Source organism: Oryctolagus cuniculus, chromosome 1 (genome assembly GCF_964237555.1).
Source record: "Oryctolagus cuniculus chromosome 1, mOryCun1.1, whole genome shotgun sequence".
Classification (NCBI taxonomy): domain Eukaryota; kingdom Metazoa; phylum Chordata; class Mammalia; order Lagomorpha; family Leporidae; genus Oryctolagus; species Oryctolagus cuniculus.
This window is the reverse complement of record NC_091432.1, coordinates 228,956,226-228,973,865: the sequence shown is the minus strand read 5'-3', so window position 1 is coordinate 228,973,865 and position 17,640 is coordinate 228,956,226. Positions and strand designations below refer to the sequence as shown.

Genomic DNA, 17,640 nt, shown 5'->3' with positions numbered 1-17,640 from the left:
GAGCTGAGTCTGGATTGGTACTCTGTTATAGAATGCATGCATCCTAAGCTTCATCTTTGAAAAAATATTTATTTTTTCATCTGATTGAAAGGTGGAGAGAGATCTCTTTCATCTGCTATTTCATTCCCCAAATGCCCAGGGCTGGGCTGGGCTGGGTCAGGCCAGGCCAGAGCTAGAAGCCCATAACTCCATCCAGGTTTCCAGGTTTCCCACATGCATGGCAGGGGCACATGCACTTGAACCACCATCTGCTGCCCCCAGGACGTTTCAGCAGGAAGCTGGATTGGAAGCAGAGTAGCTAGGACTCAAACCCTCACTCTGGCCTGGGCACACACATGGCCCAAGTGGCAACTGAACTGGCTGCCCACAACACCTTCCTCCTAAGGAGCATCTTTTTTATTTATTTTATTTTATTTTATTTTATTTATTTTTTTTTTTTTTTGACAGGCAGAGTGGACAGTGAGAGAGAGAGACAGAGAGAAAGGTCTTCCTTTGCCGTTGGTTCACCCTCCAATGGCCGCCGCGGTCGGCGCGCTGCGGCTGGCGCACCGCGCTGATCCGATGACAGGAGCCAGGAGCCAGGTGCTTATCCTGGTCTCCCATGGGGTGCAGGGCCCAAGCACCTGGGCCATCCTCCACTGCACTCCCTGGCCACAGCAGAGGGCTGGCCTGGAAGAGGGGCGACCGGGACAGAATCCGGCGCCCCGACCGGGACTAGAACCCGGTGTGCCGGCGCCGCTAGGTGGAGGATTAGCCTAGTGAGCCGCGGCGCCGGCCCCTAAGGAGCATCTTAACTGCTACACCAAAACCTTCTTAGATTTTTTTTTTTTTATTAAGAAACTGCATAGCAAAGGTTGATAGTGTTTATTAAAAGAACAGATATGTATCCTGTCAACAACATAGCAGAGAGGATTCAGCTGGGAATATATCAAAATCTGATGAACAGTCTGTCTTCAGCAAGGCCAACAAGTGTACCTAGTGAGTTAAGTGTTTACTTGTACAGTTTACAGAAAATCTCGGAGCAGACAACTTGGGCCTGAGAAATGTTGAGCTAGGAATTACTCATGCTTCTATAATTATGGATCTTCTAATTTATTTGATTTGATTATCCTGCTGTAATAAGGTAGTCACATTAAATAAATTAATCTGTTTGATGAAATTGCCTAATATTAACATAACTGCCAAAAGTGTTTGCTTTAGGTTGCGTGAAATTAGTTTTTAGCTCTTCCTGATGATAGCATTTTGGCCAATAATTTCAGCTGCTTCTTAGGGCCATTTCTGGAATGAAAAGCAAGACCATATCCTTAAGACATACACACACACACACACACACACACTCAGAGATAGGTGCTGTATGTAGAGCCAAGTATGTGTCATAATTTGCCATCCCAGTTTAAGCTGAATTTCTTTTGTACTTAAGACTGCTCTAGTACTGGATACATTGTTTATTTTTATCAGCAAACTCAGAGCTTCATTAATGAGAATTTTTCTTTTTCTTTCACAGATGAGTGCCAAACCAAATATGGAAATGCTAATGCCTGGAGATACTGTACCAAAGTTTTCGACATGCTCACAGTAGCAGCTGTAGGTTTTTATGAATCTTTTTAAAAACCTCAACTGTTTTCCTGTCAGTGACTTACTACATATTTTTATCTGATGGTCATGTCAGTTATATTGATATCTTTAGCATTCATTGATGAATTTAGATATGGCTGAGTTTATTATACATTCACCTCTTTATTGTTTTTTTCTTTTTGCTAGTTAATAGATGAGCAGATTTTGTGTGTTCATGGTGGTTTATCTCCTGATATCAAAACACTGGATCAGATTCGAACTATCGAGCGGAATCAGGAAATCCCTCATAAAGGAGCGTTCTGTGACCTGGTCTGGTCGGACCCTGAGGATGTGGACACCTGGGCGATCAGCCCCCGAGGAGCAGGCTGGCTTTTTGGAGCAAAGGTCACAAATGAGGTAAAGTCAACATTTTTGGAAAAATAGTTTGTTGGTTGCTAATGGACTGTGTACAGAATTATGTTGGCCTTAGAAAGCAAATTTGTAGTCTAGTTTCCTCCAACTGTGGGCGCTATGGATATCCCATTTCTAGTCTGGTTTATTCACACATACCTTTCCATAGTGGTTAATTGTGAAAGCTCCTACTCCAGGGTCCACCTGTGCTGTGTATACAGTAAGTGCTCCTTTCCTTTCAAATGTGGCAGTTAAATACACGACAGCATGGGCAAGACAGGCAACTTTTTGAAGGTCAACTGTTTTCAGTTAAACGCACACATGTGCACACATGGGATGATGGCATTTTGGGAAGGCTTCCGCATAATGGAGGCGTGGGTTGAGTCCATCAGTGGAACTTGGGTATGCTGTTTATCCAGGCTCAGCCTTTGTTTCCTCAAGTTGCAAAAGAAGGATAATTATTTCAAGAACTATATATACTGCATTCTCAGTAACTGATATTATATTGATACAAATATTTCTTATTAACTGTAAAAGTGAAACTGTTCCTATACGGTAGTACTCATCTAACTCTTCCAGAAACATCAAATTATGTGGCTGTATGATGTCTGTAGCTCTGTAATTGCTTCAGGCCAAAGTGACTGTGCCTGATGTATTGAAATTTTACAGGGATAATTATAGAACAGGTTGTAAAATTATGGGAACTTCAGCAGAATTCGATATTTTAAATGATTGTACCTTATATCTTATAGGCCACATTCAAAAGATTTTCTGAATGCTTACAAAGTTTTTCTGAATTGCAGTTTGTTCATATCAACAACCTAAAACTCATCTGCAGAGCACATCAACTAGTGCATGAAGGCTATAAATTTATGTTTGATGAAAAGCTGGTAACAGTATGGTCTGCTCCTAATTACTGCTATCGTTGTGGAAATATTGCTTCAATCATGGTCTTCAAAGATGTAAATACAAGAGAACCAAAGTTATTCCGGGCAGTTCCAGATTCAGAACGTGTTATCCCTCCCAGAACGACGACGCCGTATTTCCTTTGAGGCCTTCGCCCATCCTGCTGACCCACTTCTCTACCCTCTTCTTCCCCCGACTCTCTCGTATTACCCTCTGCAGTATACTTTTTATTGAGCACTTTGCTGCTGAAATGCTGCCTCTTGCCTTTTTTTGATTTTAAATTATCTGAGTTTATTGTTTGTTATGGTGTCTATAGCAATGTTTTTCTATCAATTTCTCCTCCATCCCATCCCCACCTTGGACTCATTTGAGAAGACTTGAGAAATGTCTTAATACACATACTGCTGCATGTAGCTCTTGCATATTTACTGGTCTGGGGAAACAGGATGTGTTTCCATTTTTAAAAAAGCCAATTGACAATTACACCGAAAACACCTTTTGTATCATTGAGCCTTTTGTTTTAATTTGGTAAATTTTAAGAAATTTCAGCAGCAAAGTTGTTATTCAGTGGGCACGATGGACTACAGATGCCTCGAGTTATGTACACCTGTCCCAGCTGTAAACTTCCGTTGTCCTTTGTTGGATGATATTTTAAATGGATATAAAATAAATTGGTCTAAAGGGCTGCCCTCCTTGTTGTGTTTTTAAATTTTAGTTAAAAACTGCTACAGCGTATGACTTTGTATATTAAAATAATTGTAATGATCTTTTTTCAAATTCCTTGTATTTTTTAATAAAGTAATCTTAAATAAAATCCAGATAGGTTAAGTGTAAGAAATTTTAAACAGCTTACATTGTTAGCTTACCGTTCTTTTTTCCTAATTAGAATTCTTGGCCCTATGGTTTTTGAGTTTAAAACTTCAATTGAAATTAAGTAGTATTTATTTTAAAAAAAATCACTAAAGTGTGCCTAAAGAACGTAACTGCCATATTAATGTTTTGGTTATATCCTCTATAGTAATAGAGAAACATTTAATACTTGTAATGCTGATGTGTTCATTTGATACCAGTTGAGTAGAATGCGATTGATCCAGTTTACAATCTATCATGAGTATCATTAAGTAAAATCTGTGTACTTTTCAATAGTAGTCATTCTCTTGCTGTAACACTTGACCTTAACTTTCAGAAAGTGTTCATTTTTTAACTGCAACTGGAAAGGTTGAAAAGTCAGGTCTCTTGTATTTGTAAACTGTAATCTGAAACAGATTATTTGAAGCGTAGCAAGAAACAAATTGTCCTTTTTTTGTAAAGGTCTGTGATACCATATTTCGGCTTTATGTAAGTGATTTGAATATCCAAAGGGTTGTGATGATCAGTTCTTGATATGCAACTGTCCACTTTAATAAGGACAAGTATTCCAGTATCTCTTATGACTGTAGTCGTAAATGATGTTGGAATGTACCATTTTGTGAAAACGTGGTATCCCTTTACTGCTAATAATTAATTCTTGTCATTCCAGGAAATCCATGTGAAGCCAGCCAATTAATAAAGCACTTTAGCATCTGTTCAGGTGGTTTTGAAAACCAACGTTTCCCCTTCAGGATAAAAACTTCCAGGTCACCTAAAAATGCAATAAAAATCTTTATAGTCTAAGCTTCTTGGCACATAATTTTTCATCAGGGTTTCCTTTTATTGAATGAGCACAATACTGTTTTGATTTGATTTTTTTCCCCTAACCACTCAGCTCCTTGTACAGTTTTTAATTGTATAGCTATATAAAGAAGTGGCTAAGACATTTGCTGCACACACTTGAACTAATGTTGGGCCAGTAACACTAATGTGTTACTGCTCTGACTCCAGTGTAATTCAGGTGGAAAGTTATTTTTATCTTACAGGGATATGTAGCTGTGTATTTTACTAATTGTGAAACACTGGAAATAACGATGCAGACAACTTGGTGTGGTCTTTGAACAGCTCTCTACAGTATTTTTTTGCCCCCTGTTAACCATAACTTGTATTTAAGTTCTTGCGTTCCACTGCTTTTCAGTTGTACCAATAAAATCGGTAACCCTCAGCCTTCCCTTCCCGTTTGACACCCCTTAGCTGAATTTGATGTAGTTGTTTTCATTATCCCTGTAATGTGACTTTTATTTGTAGGTCATGGCGTACTGCATTTGTCTGTCACTAGTTGGGCATGTGCCAATAATATTCTGTCCATTCCTGATCTGCCATTTCTGTTTTGCCTGGTATCTCTTCAACCGAATAATGGCTTTTTGCATGGAGAAAATAGTTTTTACTACTAGACATGTAAAGGGAAGAAAGAGTGAATGTCTTGGACTTTGTGAAGACTGAAAGGAATATTTGGACCCCTCTGATAAATAAGGGCTATGTACCATATGGAGCAATCATGTGGTGGAAGAAACTTGCAGGTGGTGGATTTGGAGGCAGGAGGGCCTGTTACTCCCTATATCTAGTCTGAATGTAAAATCCCTTATGTTGTATTAATGGGGGTAAGAACTATTTTTATTTGCCTATGATGATATACTTGGTTTCTAAATAAAGTGTCCTAGGCTCTAGTGAGAACTGTCTACGTTGAATTGCCATTTGCTTCCTTTCCTCTCGTGGCTAGCTTTTTGTAGGTTAATGTGTTTCCCTGAAAAATCTCACTACCTGAAATGTGTTCCTTTGAGTGTGATCCTAACAAGCCTGGATCGAGAGTACACCTCATATGCAACTGTACTTCAGCTCCTATTCCGTCTGGATGTCTAGAACTGTTGGGAGATTCTGACATCTTAAACTCTGGATTTCGCTTTTGAAATAAGGTTTGAAACACTGTTCGCTGTGTTACGATGTGTGTGTTTTTGCTTTGTAAGCCCAGCACCAGGTTTTGGAAAATGCCTGTATCTTAAAAGCAAATCAGGACTCTGTCTGAGCCTCATTCGTTGTCAGAAATACAACTGTTTTCCGTCAGCTTCCAGGAGTCAGAGCTTTAACAGCAAGAATCCAGACTTTTAAATGTAATTGTTTTTTAAATGTAATGTTTGTAAAGCACCTTCAGTTCTTTGGATGAAAGGTGCTATCTTCCCTCAGTGTAAATTAATAAAAAGATTATAGGAAGTTTGTCAAAAAATAATTTCATCCAATGCATAGTCTGTAGTATGTCCTGACAAGAAGTTAGCATTTTATATAACATCATTTAAATTAAAAAATGCTTCTTCCTTTACTTGGTTGCTTGACTGGTAAACAAAAGTGAAACTTTTTTCCATTCTGCATTAGACTCTGAGCTGTGTTCCAGTTCCTGAAAGGTGGGATTTATCGTGGCCTGAACGTAGTGCCCAGGGCTGTGCTCCAGGAGGTCACCACAGCTCTTTCAGTTGTGTGTTTACAGTCTGCCATGGACAACAGCAAAACCAAACATTGGGAACCCCTAGCATGATGACAGCCCCACGGGGTTTGTTACAAAAAGATTTTATTTATTTATTTGAGAGCAGAGTTATAGACAGAGGGAGAGAAGGATCTTCCATCTGCTGGTTCACTCCCCAAATGGCTGCAATGGCTGGAGCTGAGCTGATGCAAAGTCAGCAGTTTCTCTGTGTCTCCTATGCGGATGCAGGGGCCCAAGCGCTTGGGCCATCTTCCACTGCTTTCCCAGGTCATTAGCAGAGAGCTGGGATCGAAGAGGAACAGCCAGGACACGAACCAGTGCCCATATGGGATGTACACCACCTTGCCAGCCCCAGAATTTTTTTTTTTTTTTTTTAAGATTTTATTCCAAAGGAAGAGTTAGAGAAAAGGAGAGACAGAGACAAAGAGAGATCTTCCATCTGCCAGGTCGCACCAGGAGCCTGGATAGGCAGCAGAGCAGCTGGGACTTGAACCCGATGCACACTCGATTTCTGAGGAAGGTTGGCTCCTCGTGCTCCTGTTTTCTATTTTCTGATCAGTTGGTGAATTTATGCCTTTTTCCTTTGTGAGAGAAAACTTAGGCTGGCATGGATCTCTCCAGTGTTTTCTTAGTTCAAAAATGTATGACATTTATAGAAGATTTTGTGTATGTCAGCCAAATTATCCATGTAAGTATTCCATTCATTCCCTGGGTAGCACTTTGATTTTCAGCACTTTGCTGTTGTCTGTAAATGGGAAGGGGTATACAAGACTGCAGAAAGCATGGAATAGTGGAAAGAATACAGCCAGATCGAGTTTAAAAAGCAAAACAAGGCAAACAGCTGTGCCCTGCAGCAGTAGCAGCTAACCTGTGCAGAGTGCATTTGGCCATTGCCACATATGCCCTATTTTGTGATATCCTTTCTGTGGACATGTGAATATCTTTTTTTTTTTTTTTTTTTTTTTTTTTTTTTTTTAACCCCAAGTAAGAAAACAGGCTTAGAGATGCTAGGTAACTAGCTCCAGGTTGCACAGGGGAGCTGGAATTTGAACCCTGTAGGGCACACCAGAGTACATTGTAAACTATTGCTATCTTAAGTTGTCTTGGTTACTGTAGTTCTGTGATCCTGAGCAAGCTGGGTTCTCTGAATCTTGTTTCCACACACAAAGAGCTCAGTTCCTGACCCAAAGCTGCCGTTTATTGAGTGTTCATGCTCATGCAACATTTGCTGCTTCAGTGTAGTTAGGAAGTAATAATCCGAGATAATATGTAATTGCTACTATATTGTGGTTTTTTTAATTTTTAAACTTAATTGGGAACAAAATTTTAAAAATTTATTGGGAAGGCAGAGAGAGATTGTACTGTTTCACTTCCCAAATGAAGGCAACAGCCAGAGGTTGAACCAGGCCAAAGCCAGGAGACCCCAGAACTCAGTCTGAGTCTCCCTTGTGGGTGGTGGGGATCCAAACACTTGGGCCAGTACTGGTTGCTCCCAAGCTGTGTGTAAGCAGGACGGTGGAGTTAGAAGCAGAGGCAGGACTCATACCTACGCACTCTGATATGGAGTGTAGTCCCAATTGGCATCTTCAACTTGCCAAGCAGCTGTCCGTCTTGCAGCTTTTTAAATTACAATTCATTGTGGAAGGAAATGTTAAATGGGAGATGGGATAACTGGGGAGGATTAAAAAGAGGGAGTGTAAATTTAATATGGGCTGGAATAATGGGTTGTATGTATCTTACAGAGTAAGAACACAGAAGCAGAGGTTACCAGAACTTGGACACATCACGAGGATAACACTTGAGGGTATTCAGTGGGAGGACGAATAGCTTCGGAGAGTTGGCCAATGACAGAAGATGTTGAAGAGCAGGCAGAGAATTTTAATATCTTACGAGCCTCCCCATTGGTTGACAAATTATCCTGGACTTCTCTCTCTGTGGCTTGATAATATAGGTAGAAACACTTGTTTGGGGTGGGGGTTGAAGCAAACAGTGTCATAAAATTAATTTGGGGGACCAATGGAGATTCAGCAACATTTTTCCTTATCAAAGCTGTGTAAGTGGTCCCAGCACAGTTTGCCATCAGTATTTGTAAGAGGAAGGCCATGTTACTATCAGACACAAAAATAACCATCTCAAATAAAGGGCAGCCTTTTTGTGGAAAAATATCCTAATTTTTTGCCATTTATGGATATATGAAAGATTTATCCCTTGGCTGTTGATGTGTATTCTAGGCATTCACATCAGAAAAAATATTTTCTAATGGTAATGTCTTAGGAGAAACTCAGGCTGCCTCCCAGACCCAAATAGATGATGAGAACCTACCAATGAAAAACCGTATTCAGGAATAGGGCTGTTGAGAGGCTTCACCACCTTAGAGAATTTGCTGATATCTTAGCTGTGCCTTATACTTACAAGGCTAGCCTTGTTAAAGTAGAAAAAGGTAGCTAGTACTGTGCTTATGTATTGGTAATTTTGCATGAAATTTATTTTAAAATTAACTAGAACTTAACCATTATCTGTAGTGTCACAGGATGGTTAGCACACACCCAGGCATCAATTTTGTTTTGGCCTTCCAAAATGAGACATGTTGCTTTTAATTATGGCATCAATTCTGTTTGCAGTGTTGATTTTTAATTCATGATGATTTAAAAAAAAAAAAAATCTTGCATTCTTCAAAGCCTGCACCCAAACTGGGGATCTCTCCTGCGGAGGACTGAGCATCCAAACTGCTTTATTTTGGTGGATTCTTACAGCTTTATGTCTGAATCTTCTATGAGGGTTAGCTGTGAGCTGCGAGACCATTTCAGCAAGCTGTAGAGACAAGAGACCGCATTTGAGGTGGTTCAAAAAGAAAGCTCGTTTGGGAGAAGTGCCTCACTGTCGCACCTGTCAGAGGAATTTTTGGAAACTGCATTGCTTGACTTTTGGTCCTGGCGTGGTGCAGAGGTGGGAGGCGCTAGCAGGTGTGTGGGATGAATGACGCAGAGCCCCCCAAAGAACCTGCGGGCAGGTGTTTTGCGCCAGACTTGCAGATCCTACTTTCCGGCGCACGGTGGCGCTCAGGTCTTCTCCGGTCCCGCTAGCAGCCTCTAAGGCACCTCTGCTGCCACCTGCAGTCTCAACCAAACCTGTGGGTAGGCGGCGCGGAATGTGACAGCTCTAGCGCCCAATCGGCTGCGAGGCTTTCGGCCACACTAAAGCCCCAGCCAATGGGAGCCGAGGAGAGGCGCGGAGGAGGCGGGCCCTGCGGCAAGTCTGGCAGAGGCGCGAGGCCCTCCTCCCGCCTCTCCGCCTACTCCAGCCTCCGCCGCCTCAGCTTGCCGAGCGAGCCCTGCGGCCGCCGGAGCATCTCCCGCGGCGGAGCCGGAGCCGGATGGTCAGAGGAGCCCGGCAGCCCCAGCAGCCGCGGAGTCGCCTGGCCCCAAGGTGGGGCGGGAGCCGGGCGGAGGCCGGGGTTGGGGATCGGGCGGGGGCGAGGGCGCGGGCCCAGGGGCAGCGACTCGGGGCGCCGACACCGGAGGGCTGGGGGCGCCGAGGGCCGGGGGCGCGGGCTGAGCGGCGATCGCATCCTGGAGGCCGGGCGAGGGGCGTGCGGAGGAACGGGCGCCGAGAGCTGCGGCTGGTGGCGCGGGGCCGGGAAGGGCAGGGCGCGCGCCCCGCGGAGGGGCCGTGGAATGCGGGGGGCGCGGGGCCTGGAGGGGCGGGGCCCGGAGGGGCCGTGCACGGGCGGGAGGGGGTGGGCGCGGGAGAGCGGAGGCTGGGGGGATTGCGGGGGTGACGCGGCAGACAATGAGGCGGTGGAGGCGGCTGGTTTGGGGGAGCTGGGCTGTGACGAACAGAGGCTGGGGATGGGGTGACGGACCCGGAGGCTGCGCGGGCGCTGGGGGGACGGGGCGTTCGTCGGGTCGGGTCCCGGCGGGTGCAGGGCCCAGCTCGGCTCTTGGACGGGAGTTGGAGTTACCGTCTTATTTGTTTGCTCTGTAGACTGACTGGCACAGTGGAGAAACCACCTCGGAAACGGAAAAGCAGGTAAGGCGAGAGCGCCTTCCTCTGTGGCTTCGTGTGTCCCTGGTCGCTTGGCCGCACCTGTGCCGTCCTGCATGCTTGCACAGTCAGTGGATGAAGTTTTCTATTTGGCCCGCAAGGTTTTTCTTTTGAGGACTTAAAATTGCTGCCTCTACACTTTTTTTTCCTGCCTAGAATAAGGTGGGAAACATGGAGAATTGAGAAATCCTATTTTTATTTATTTTTTTTACTTTAGTCATAATTTCAACTTCTGGGACAGGTGTTTGGCATACAGTGAAGACATCCACACCCCCTTGTCAGAGTGCATGGGTTTGAGTCCTGGTTCTGCTTCCGCTCCAGCCACCTGCGATTGCACAGCCTGGGAGGCAGCGGGGGATGGCTACAGAGTGTGTGTCCTCGGCACCCATGTGAGAGACCCAGACTTAAGGGCTTTGTCCTGGCCCAGCTCTGGCTGTTGCAGGCATTGGAATGATCTCTCTTTCTCCCAGCCTTCTGCCTAAATAAAAATGAAAAAAAATTAAAAAGCCAAGATCATATATCATATAGCGTATTCTGAAAAAATTTTCCACTTCTCCATCATGTTTGAAAAGCTGGTGTTTATGTGCCAGATACTATGTGCAAGTCATTATATGTACTTCCTGTAATCCTCAAAGCATTGCGAGTGTGCAGTGTATTGTGTCACCCAGGGACTGAGGCCTAAGATGTCAGTATTTGGCCAAGATCACACATTTAATACATGTTAGAACCAGGGTTTGAATCCAGTCTGACTCCAGAGCTTAAGCTATTATCCGTCATACCGTCATGCCTCTAATATATATACCATTAAAAATAGTTTTTTGTTTTTTTTGACAGGCAGAGTTAGAAAGTGAGAGAGACAGAAAGGTCTTCCTTCTGTTGGTTCACCCCCCAAATGGCTGCTACAGCCAGCACACTGTGCTGATCTGAAGCCAGGAGCCAGGTGCTTCCTCCTGGTCTCCCATGCGGGTGCAGGGCCCAAGCACTTGGGCCATCTTCCACTGCCTTCCCGGACCACAGCAGAGAGCTGGACTGGAAGAGGAGCAACTGGGACTAGAACCCGGGGTGCTGGCATCGCAGGCGGAGGATTAGCCAAGTGAGCTGGGGCGCCAGCCTAAAAATAGGTTTTTAATTGCTCTATATGTTTCCACTGTCCGTCGACCATAACAAACTCACATGGAAAAATAGAAAAACTGGAAACAGAGGGCTTAAGTGCACTGCACTGAATTATCCTTTAGTAGTGAAGAAGAGGATTTATTCCACACATTTTTGTAGAATTATTTGTCTGCGAGTCAGAGATCCCGTCTGCTGGTTCACGCTCCAGCTTGGAGTCTGCGGGCAGGTGACAGGATCCCTGTTACCTGAGCCATCAACTGCCACCCCTAGGGCTGCACTAGGAGGAAGCTGGCGTCCGAGCCAAAACACCCGATCTCGGGCTGGCATCTTTCTTTTTCTTTTTAACATTTATTTATTTATTTGAAAGAGTTACACACACACACACACAGAGAGAGAGAGAGAGAGAGACAGGTCTTCTATCCGCTGGTTCACTCCACAATTGGCTGCAACAGCTGGAGCTGGGCTGATTCAAAGCCAGGAGCCAGGAGTTTCTTCCGAATCTCCCACGTGGGTGCAGGGGCCCAAGCACTGGGCCATCTTCCACTGCTTTCCCAGGCCACAGCAGAGAGCTGGATCAGAAGTAGAGCAGCCGGGAGTTGAACAAGCGCCCATATGGGATGGTAAAGCCACTGCAGGCAGCGGCTTTACCTGCTGTGCCACAGCGGGGGCTGGCATCTTAACTGGGAGGCTAACCACTCACTTCCATCTATAAATGCTTATAAGTCTAAACATATACCAAATATTTCTGATGAAGATTTAGATTCTGAAATAAGTACAAAACACATGCTAAATTTCAAGTTATTACAAAAAAAGAATGTAAAATTTCTCATTACTGGAGTGGGCAGTGGATTACGCTGCCACTCGGGACAGCTGCTTCTCATCCAGCTTCTTACTAATGTACCTAGGAGGGTAACAGATGGTGGCCCGAGAACTTGGGACCCCGCTGCCTATGTGGGAGACCTGGATGGAGTTCTGTGCTCCTGGCTTTGACCTGGCCTCGCCCTGGCTGTTGGGGTATTTGGGGAGTGGACCAGTGGATAGAATATCTATCTACCTCCCTCTCTCTCACCCTGCCCTGCCCTCCCTTCCCTTTCCTTCTATGTCATTCTGCCTTTCAAATGTTTTTTTTTAATTCCTCATTAATAATTTTATGTTAATTATATAGTGAAGTAATATTTTATGTGTATTCGATTAAATGAAGCTACTACCACACTTATTTTTCCTTGTTTCTTTTTATTTTTCCTAATATAGCTATCAGAAAATAAAAAGCATTGCTTATGTGGTTTGCATTGTATTTTGGACAGCTGTGGTTTACCTCTCGTTATCCCACCACCAGACCCTTAGAGTAGCTGCCTGACCCGCGTCCCTGTCCCCATCCTGTGTGGTCCATTCAAGCTGACCTAGTCATCCTCACGCGGAGGATCCTCTGTGGTTCCACGTGGCCTGTTGGACCTAATTCAGACTGTTTTAGCCTAATCATGTAAAAGGACCGCCTTTATTTCACCTGCACCTACCTTTCCAGCCACGGAGATGCCACTTACAGACCCATTAGCTGTCTAGTTGCTGTGATTTTACTTTCAGATGACGACTTCGAGATGAGTAAATTGCGCTAAGTGACCCTGCTTCGCATGCCGTTCCCAGAACTTACGTTCTTTCCGTGCTTTGGTTCTTATTGACGTGAATTCTTTCTTCCTGGAATACTTCTCCTTCCCAGGCTCCTTCCCTTAAACCTGGGCTCAGACGTCACGTCCCCAGTGCAGGCTTTCCCCACCCTCCTTCCCCTTCCTCTGCTCTACCTCCTTCCCTTGGGAGACTGTGCATACCCTTATGTGTAATCTGAACTGTTTGAATCCAGCTCTGTCAAATACAAGTTGTAAGATCACATGCAAGTTTAAGTTGGCCGGCCCGCTGCTCAATAGGCTAATCCTCTGCCTGCGGCGCCGGCACACCAGGTTCTAGTCCCGGTCGGGGCACCGGATTCTGTCCCGGTTGCTCCTCTTCCAGTCCAGCTCTCTGCTGTGGCCAGGGAGTGCAGTGGAGGATGGCCCAGGTGCTTGGGCCCTGCACCCCATGAGAGACCAGGAGAAGCACCTGGCTCCTGCCTTTGGATCAGCACGGTGCGCAGGCCAAAGCATGCTGGCCATGGCAGCCATTGGAGGGTGAACCAACGGCAAAGGAAGACCTTTCTCTCTGTCTCTCTTTCTCACTGTCCACTCTGCCTGTCTAAAAAATAAAAAAAGAAAAAAAAAAAAAGTTTACATAGCAGTGACTCTCAGCTTCCTCATCTGTATAATGGAAATAATCGTCCAACCCCTGTTGTGGCCTAGCAGCTAAAGCCGCCACCTAAAACGTCTGCATCCCCTGGGCACAGTGTGAGTCTCAGCTACTCCGCTTCCAATCCAGCTCCCTGATAAGGCCTGAGAAAAGCAGTGGAGATGGCTCAAGTGCTTGGGCCTCTGCCATCCTTGTGGGAGACCTGGATGAAGCTCCTGGCTTTGGCCTGGCCCAGCCCTGACCACTGTGGCCATCTGGGGAGTGCACAGTGGATGGAAGATCTCTTTCTCTGTCTTTCTCTTTCTATAACTCTGACTTTCAAATAAATCTTAAAAAGTCCAACCCCACTAAGGGGTTGCTACATAGAAAGTAAACAATGAAATTTAGGTTAAAAAGCAATCATCATATGCCTTTTATTTTCCCCCCTCTTCAAAACGTACACAGTCTGGGGCCGGCACTGTGGCATAGTGGGTAAAGCCACTGCCTGCAGTGCTGCCATCCCATATGGGCGCCGGTTCAAGTCCTGGCTGCTCCATTTCCCATCCAGCTCTCTGCTATGGCCTGGGAAAGCAACAGAAGATGCCCAAGTCCTTGGGCCCCTGCATCCCCATGGGAGACCCACAGCTCTGGCTGTTGCAGCCATCTAGGGAATAAATCAGAGGATGGAAGACCTCTCTCTCTCTGCCTCTACCTCTCTGTAATTCTGCCTCTCTAGTAAATAAATAAATAAATAAATAAATCTTTAAAAAAGGAGTAGACAGTCTAGGCCAGCGCCGCGGCTCAGTAGGCTAATCCTCTGCCTGCGGTGCCTGCACACCAGGTTTCTAGTACCGGTCAGGGTGCTGGATTCTGTCCCGGTTGCTCCTCTTCCAGTCCAGCTCTCTGCTGTGGCCCGGGAAGGCAGTGGAGGATGGCCCGAGTGCTTGGGCCCTGCACCCGCATGGGAGACCAGGAGAAGCACCTGGCTCCTGGCTTCAGATCAGTGCGGTGCGCCGGCCACGGCACGCCAGCCGCAGCAGCCATTGGAGGGTGAACCAATGGTAAAGGAAGACCTTTCTCTCTGTCTCTCCCTCACTATCCACTCTGCCTGTCATAAAAAAAAAAAGTATACAGTCTAGAGGATTGAAAAAAAAAGAAATTAAGGCAAAGAAAAAATGAGAGAAAACTAAAATTAAAGAAGGGGCAAAATTAGTATGTAGACCAGAAAGTATTGCACAGTTACTAAAGGTAGCTTCCTTATTTGGCTCTTAGTTTCCTGGAATAAAGTGAAAAAAATAAAGTTCAATTTCCAGATTCATAATGTCTATAAAATCAAATGTGTTGTTGAAGAAAAGCATAACTTTTCTTGACTGTTGGATCTGATACACATTTTTCTCACTCGTCGTCATAGTGGGAACACTGTGATCCCAATGATAAATATAATAGTGAGTTTGTAAAAGTTGCTTCTAATAATGCTGTTCAATGTAAGTTGAGGTATTGCCAGCGAACACTTTCCCAAGGGCCTAAGTGATGTAACCTGTGGCTTGGTTCAGAGACAGGGATGTATGTGCTGCAGTTATGGGTGTTTTGTTCACTGCTTGTCCCCAGCACCTGGAGTAGTGCCTGATGCTTAGCAGGTGGTTTACTGGGGCCAGGTGTGTGGTACAATGGTTAAGTCACCCTGTGGGATGCCTATATTTCATATTGGAGTACCTGGTTCAAGTTCTAGCTACTGCATTGCTGTCTAGCTTCCTGTAAAAACCCATCCTGAGAGGCAGCAGATGATGGCTCATGTGGGAGACCTGGATTGACTCTAGCTCACCCCAGGCTGTTCTAGGAATTTGGGGAGTGAACCAGTAGATGGATGATATTTCTCTTGTGTCTTTTCAAATAAAATGAAAAAAAAAAAGTTTATTGAATTATTGTATGAATGAGTCCTTAAACAATTTTCAGAATATTTCTCATAACCAAGTTTCGATTAGCATCCAGACAACAATGAGTTTAAAATAGCTCAAGGTCTCAGCCAGGAATCATGAGAGCATGTGTTCTGTGTTCTGCATGTCTGATTCTGGTCAGATCCTAGTCAAGTCTGGAGTTTGGAATGGACAGCTGGCATACTTTTTTTTTTTTATGATTTATTTATGTATTTGAGAGGTGGAGTTACTGACAGAGACAGGGAGAGACAGAGAGAAATGTCTTCCATCAGCTAGTTCACTCCCCAAATGGCTGCAATGGCCAGAGCTGGGCTGATCCAAAGCCAGGAGCCAGGAGCTTCCTTTGGGTCTCCCACATGGGTGCAGGGGCCCAAGCACTTGGGCCATCTTCCGCTGCTTTCCCAGGCCACAGCAGAGAGTTGGATTGGAAGAGGAGCAGCCAGGATATGAACTGGCACCCACGTGGGATGCTGGCACTGCAGGTAGAGGCTTAGCCTGCTACACCACAGCACTGGTCCCAGCATCCATTTTTAAAAGTCTTTTGGGCAGGACCATGAGTTTTTAGAAAATAGTTCTGAGTTCATTTAAGAACAGAAAATAAAATGGCCAGTTAAGACCCTGAAGATGGGGCCAGTGTTGTGGTACAGTGGGTTAAGCCACCACCTGCAGTGCCAGCATCCCATATGGGTGCCGGTTTGATGTCCCAGCTGCTCCACTTCCGCTCCAGCTCTCTACATTAAAGAATGTAATGGTTGTATCCAAACTTTCTGAGATACAATGTGTCGATTTCATGTTGTAGTTATAGAAATTTCGATATCGAATGATATCTGTCTGATGAACACTTCAGGATGGGTTTGTTTATTGAATGGAGCCTGAAGCACCCCTTCAAGTTGACTGCTGTGCAGAGTTGTTGAGGATCATATATTCTATTATATTTTGGAAAGCACTTGCTGAAGTATGATTTTAGAGTAGTTAGTGAGAAATCATTTATTTTAATAGATATTGGTTAGTGGCTGAGTTACCTTTTGAAGACGTTACTGAGGAAGAACTTCATAACTAGTGAGCCAGTCAATAAATTGGTGGCAAGAGGAATTAGTATACAGTGAGGCTTGGGTGATCCAAAATAGCAGGGTACTGTTTAACGCCCGTGATAAATTGTACTGGACTGAACGGAGTTTCTAGATTAGGGAACGTGAGTTCTGTATGGTTTTTTTTTTTTTTTTTTGAAAATTCTGAAGACTTCAGTATATCTGTGAATAATGTTTGGGTTATGAGTTAAGAGAATCTTTTCAGAACCTGTTGGGAACATGGCCTGTGTGTTTGGAAAGAATCTTTTTTTTTTTTAAGATTTATTTATTGAGAGGCAGCTTTTACCGGGTCCCCCACATAGGTGCAGGGGCCTAAAGACTTGGGCCATCCTCCACTGCTTTCCCAGGCCATCAGCAGGGAGGTGGATTGGAAGAGGAGCAGTCGGAACTCAAACCGGCACTCACATGGGATGCTGGTATCACAGTCAGTTGCTTAACCCACTGTGCCACAGCACCAGCCCCATTTGGAAAGAATTTACATTGAGAGCTTTATTGTATTATTTGCGGGCTTTTACTATTATTATTATTTTTTTTTTTTTGGTGAAGAATCCAAGCATCACTTTGATGGTATATGTAATTTGGTTGGGAAACATTTGAATGCTTTCTGGTTCTCGGCTTTGGGGTTTTAGGCATGAGTGAGATGTGGGCCCTGCAGGGGAAAAACTCATAAATTAGTGGGGGAGACAGACACTGATGTAAGAGATAGTGTAACAACTTTGTATATTCTGTATACACTGTATATATTCAGTATATACAAAGGTTAATAGTATACAGTATACAAAGTATATACACTATTATATACTGTATACAGTACATACAAAGGGTAGTAGTAATTTTGTATACTGACAGAGAGGGCAGTTTCCATAGACAGTCCTGTAGTCCCTGAAGGCTCAGAAGATTAATCAAGGAGGTGGTGTGACTGCTGAAATGACGGAGAGCCTGGATGTAAACT

At 44.5% G+C, this 17,640-nt stretch overlaps 2 protein-coding genes across 15 annotated transcripts in view; both read left to right on the top strand.

The window, feature by feature from the left end:
• The window catches only part of PPP6C (protein phosphatase 6 catalytic subunit), a 36,029-nt gene extending 30,578 nt beyond the window's left edge, over positions 1-5,451 (top strand). For both annotated transcript variants that reach the window (XM_002720442.5, XM_017350096.3), the window contains exons 5-7: positions 1,505-1,584; positions 1,762-1,971; positions 2,769-5,451. In XM_002720442.5, coding sequence (XP_002720488.1) covers positions 1,505-1,584; positions 1,762-1,971; positions 2,769-3,017 — 539 coding nt within the window. In that variant the 3' untranslated portion in view covers positions 3,018-5,451. The remainder of the gene's footprint in view (positions 1-1,504; positions 1,585-1,761; positions 1,972-2,768) is intronic.
• A 4,035-nt stretch (positions 5,452-9,486) lies between these two features.
• The window catches only part of SCAI (suppressor of cancer cell invasion), a 166,576-nt gene continuing 158,422 nt past the window's right edge, over positions 9,487-17,640 (top strand). For 3 of the 13 annotated variants that reach the window (XR_011382083.1, XR_011382101.1, XM_070056857.1), the window contains exons 1-2: positions 9,488-9,682; positions 10,241-10,285. Coding sequence is in view for 5 of the 13 variants with exons in the window: in XM_070056857.1 (XP_069912958.1) it covers positions 9,630-9,682; positions 10,241-10,285 (98 nt within the window). In the remaining 8 variants the exon portion in view is untranslated. Of the gene's footprint in view, positions 9,683-10,240; positions 10,286-17,640 lie in introns of those variants that run through there. The other 10 variants (XM_051837874.2, XM_051837933.2, XM_051837982.2 and 7 more) reach the window with 8 other exon arrangements.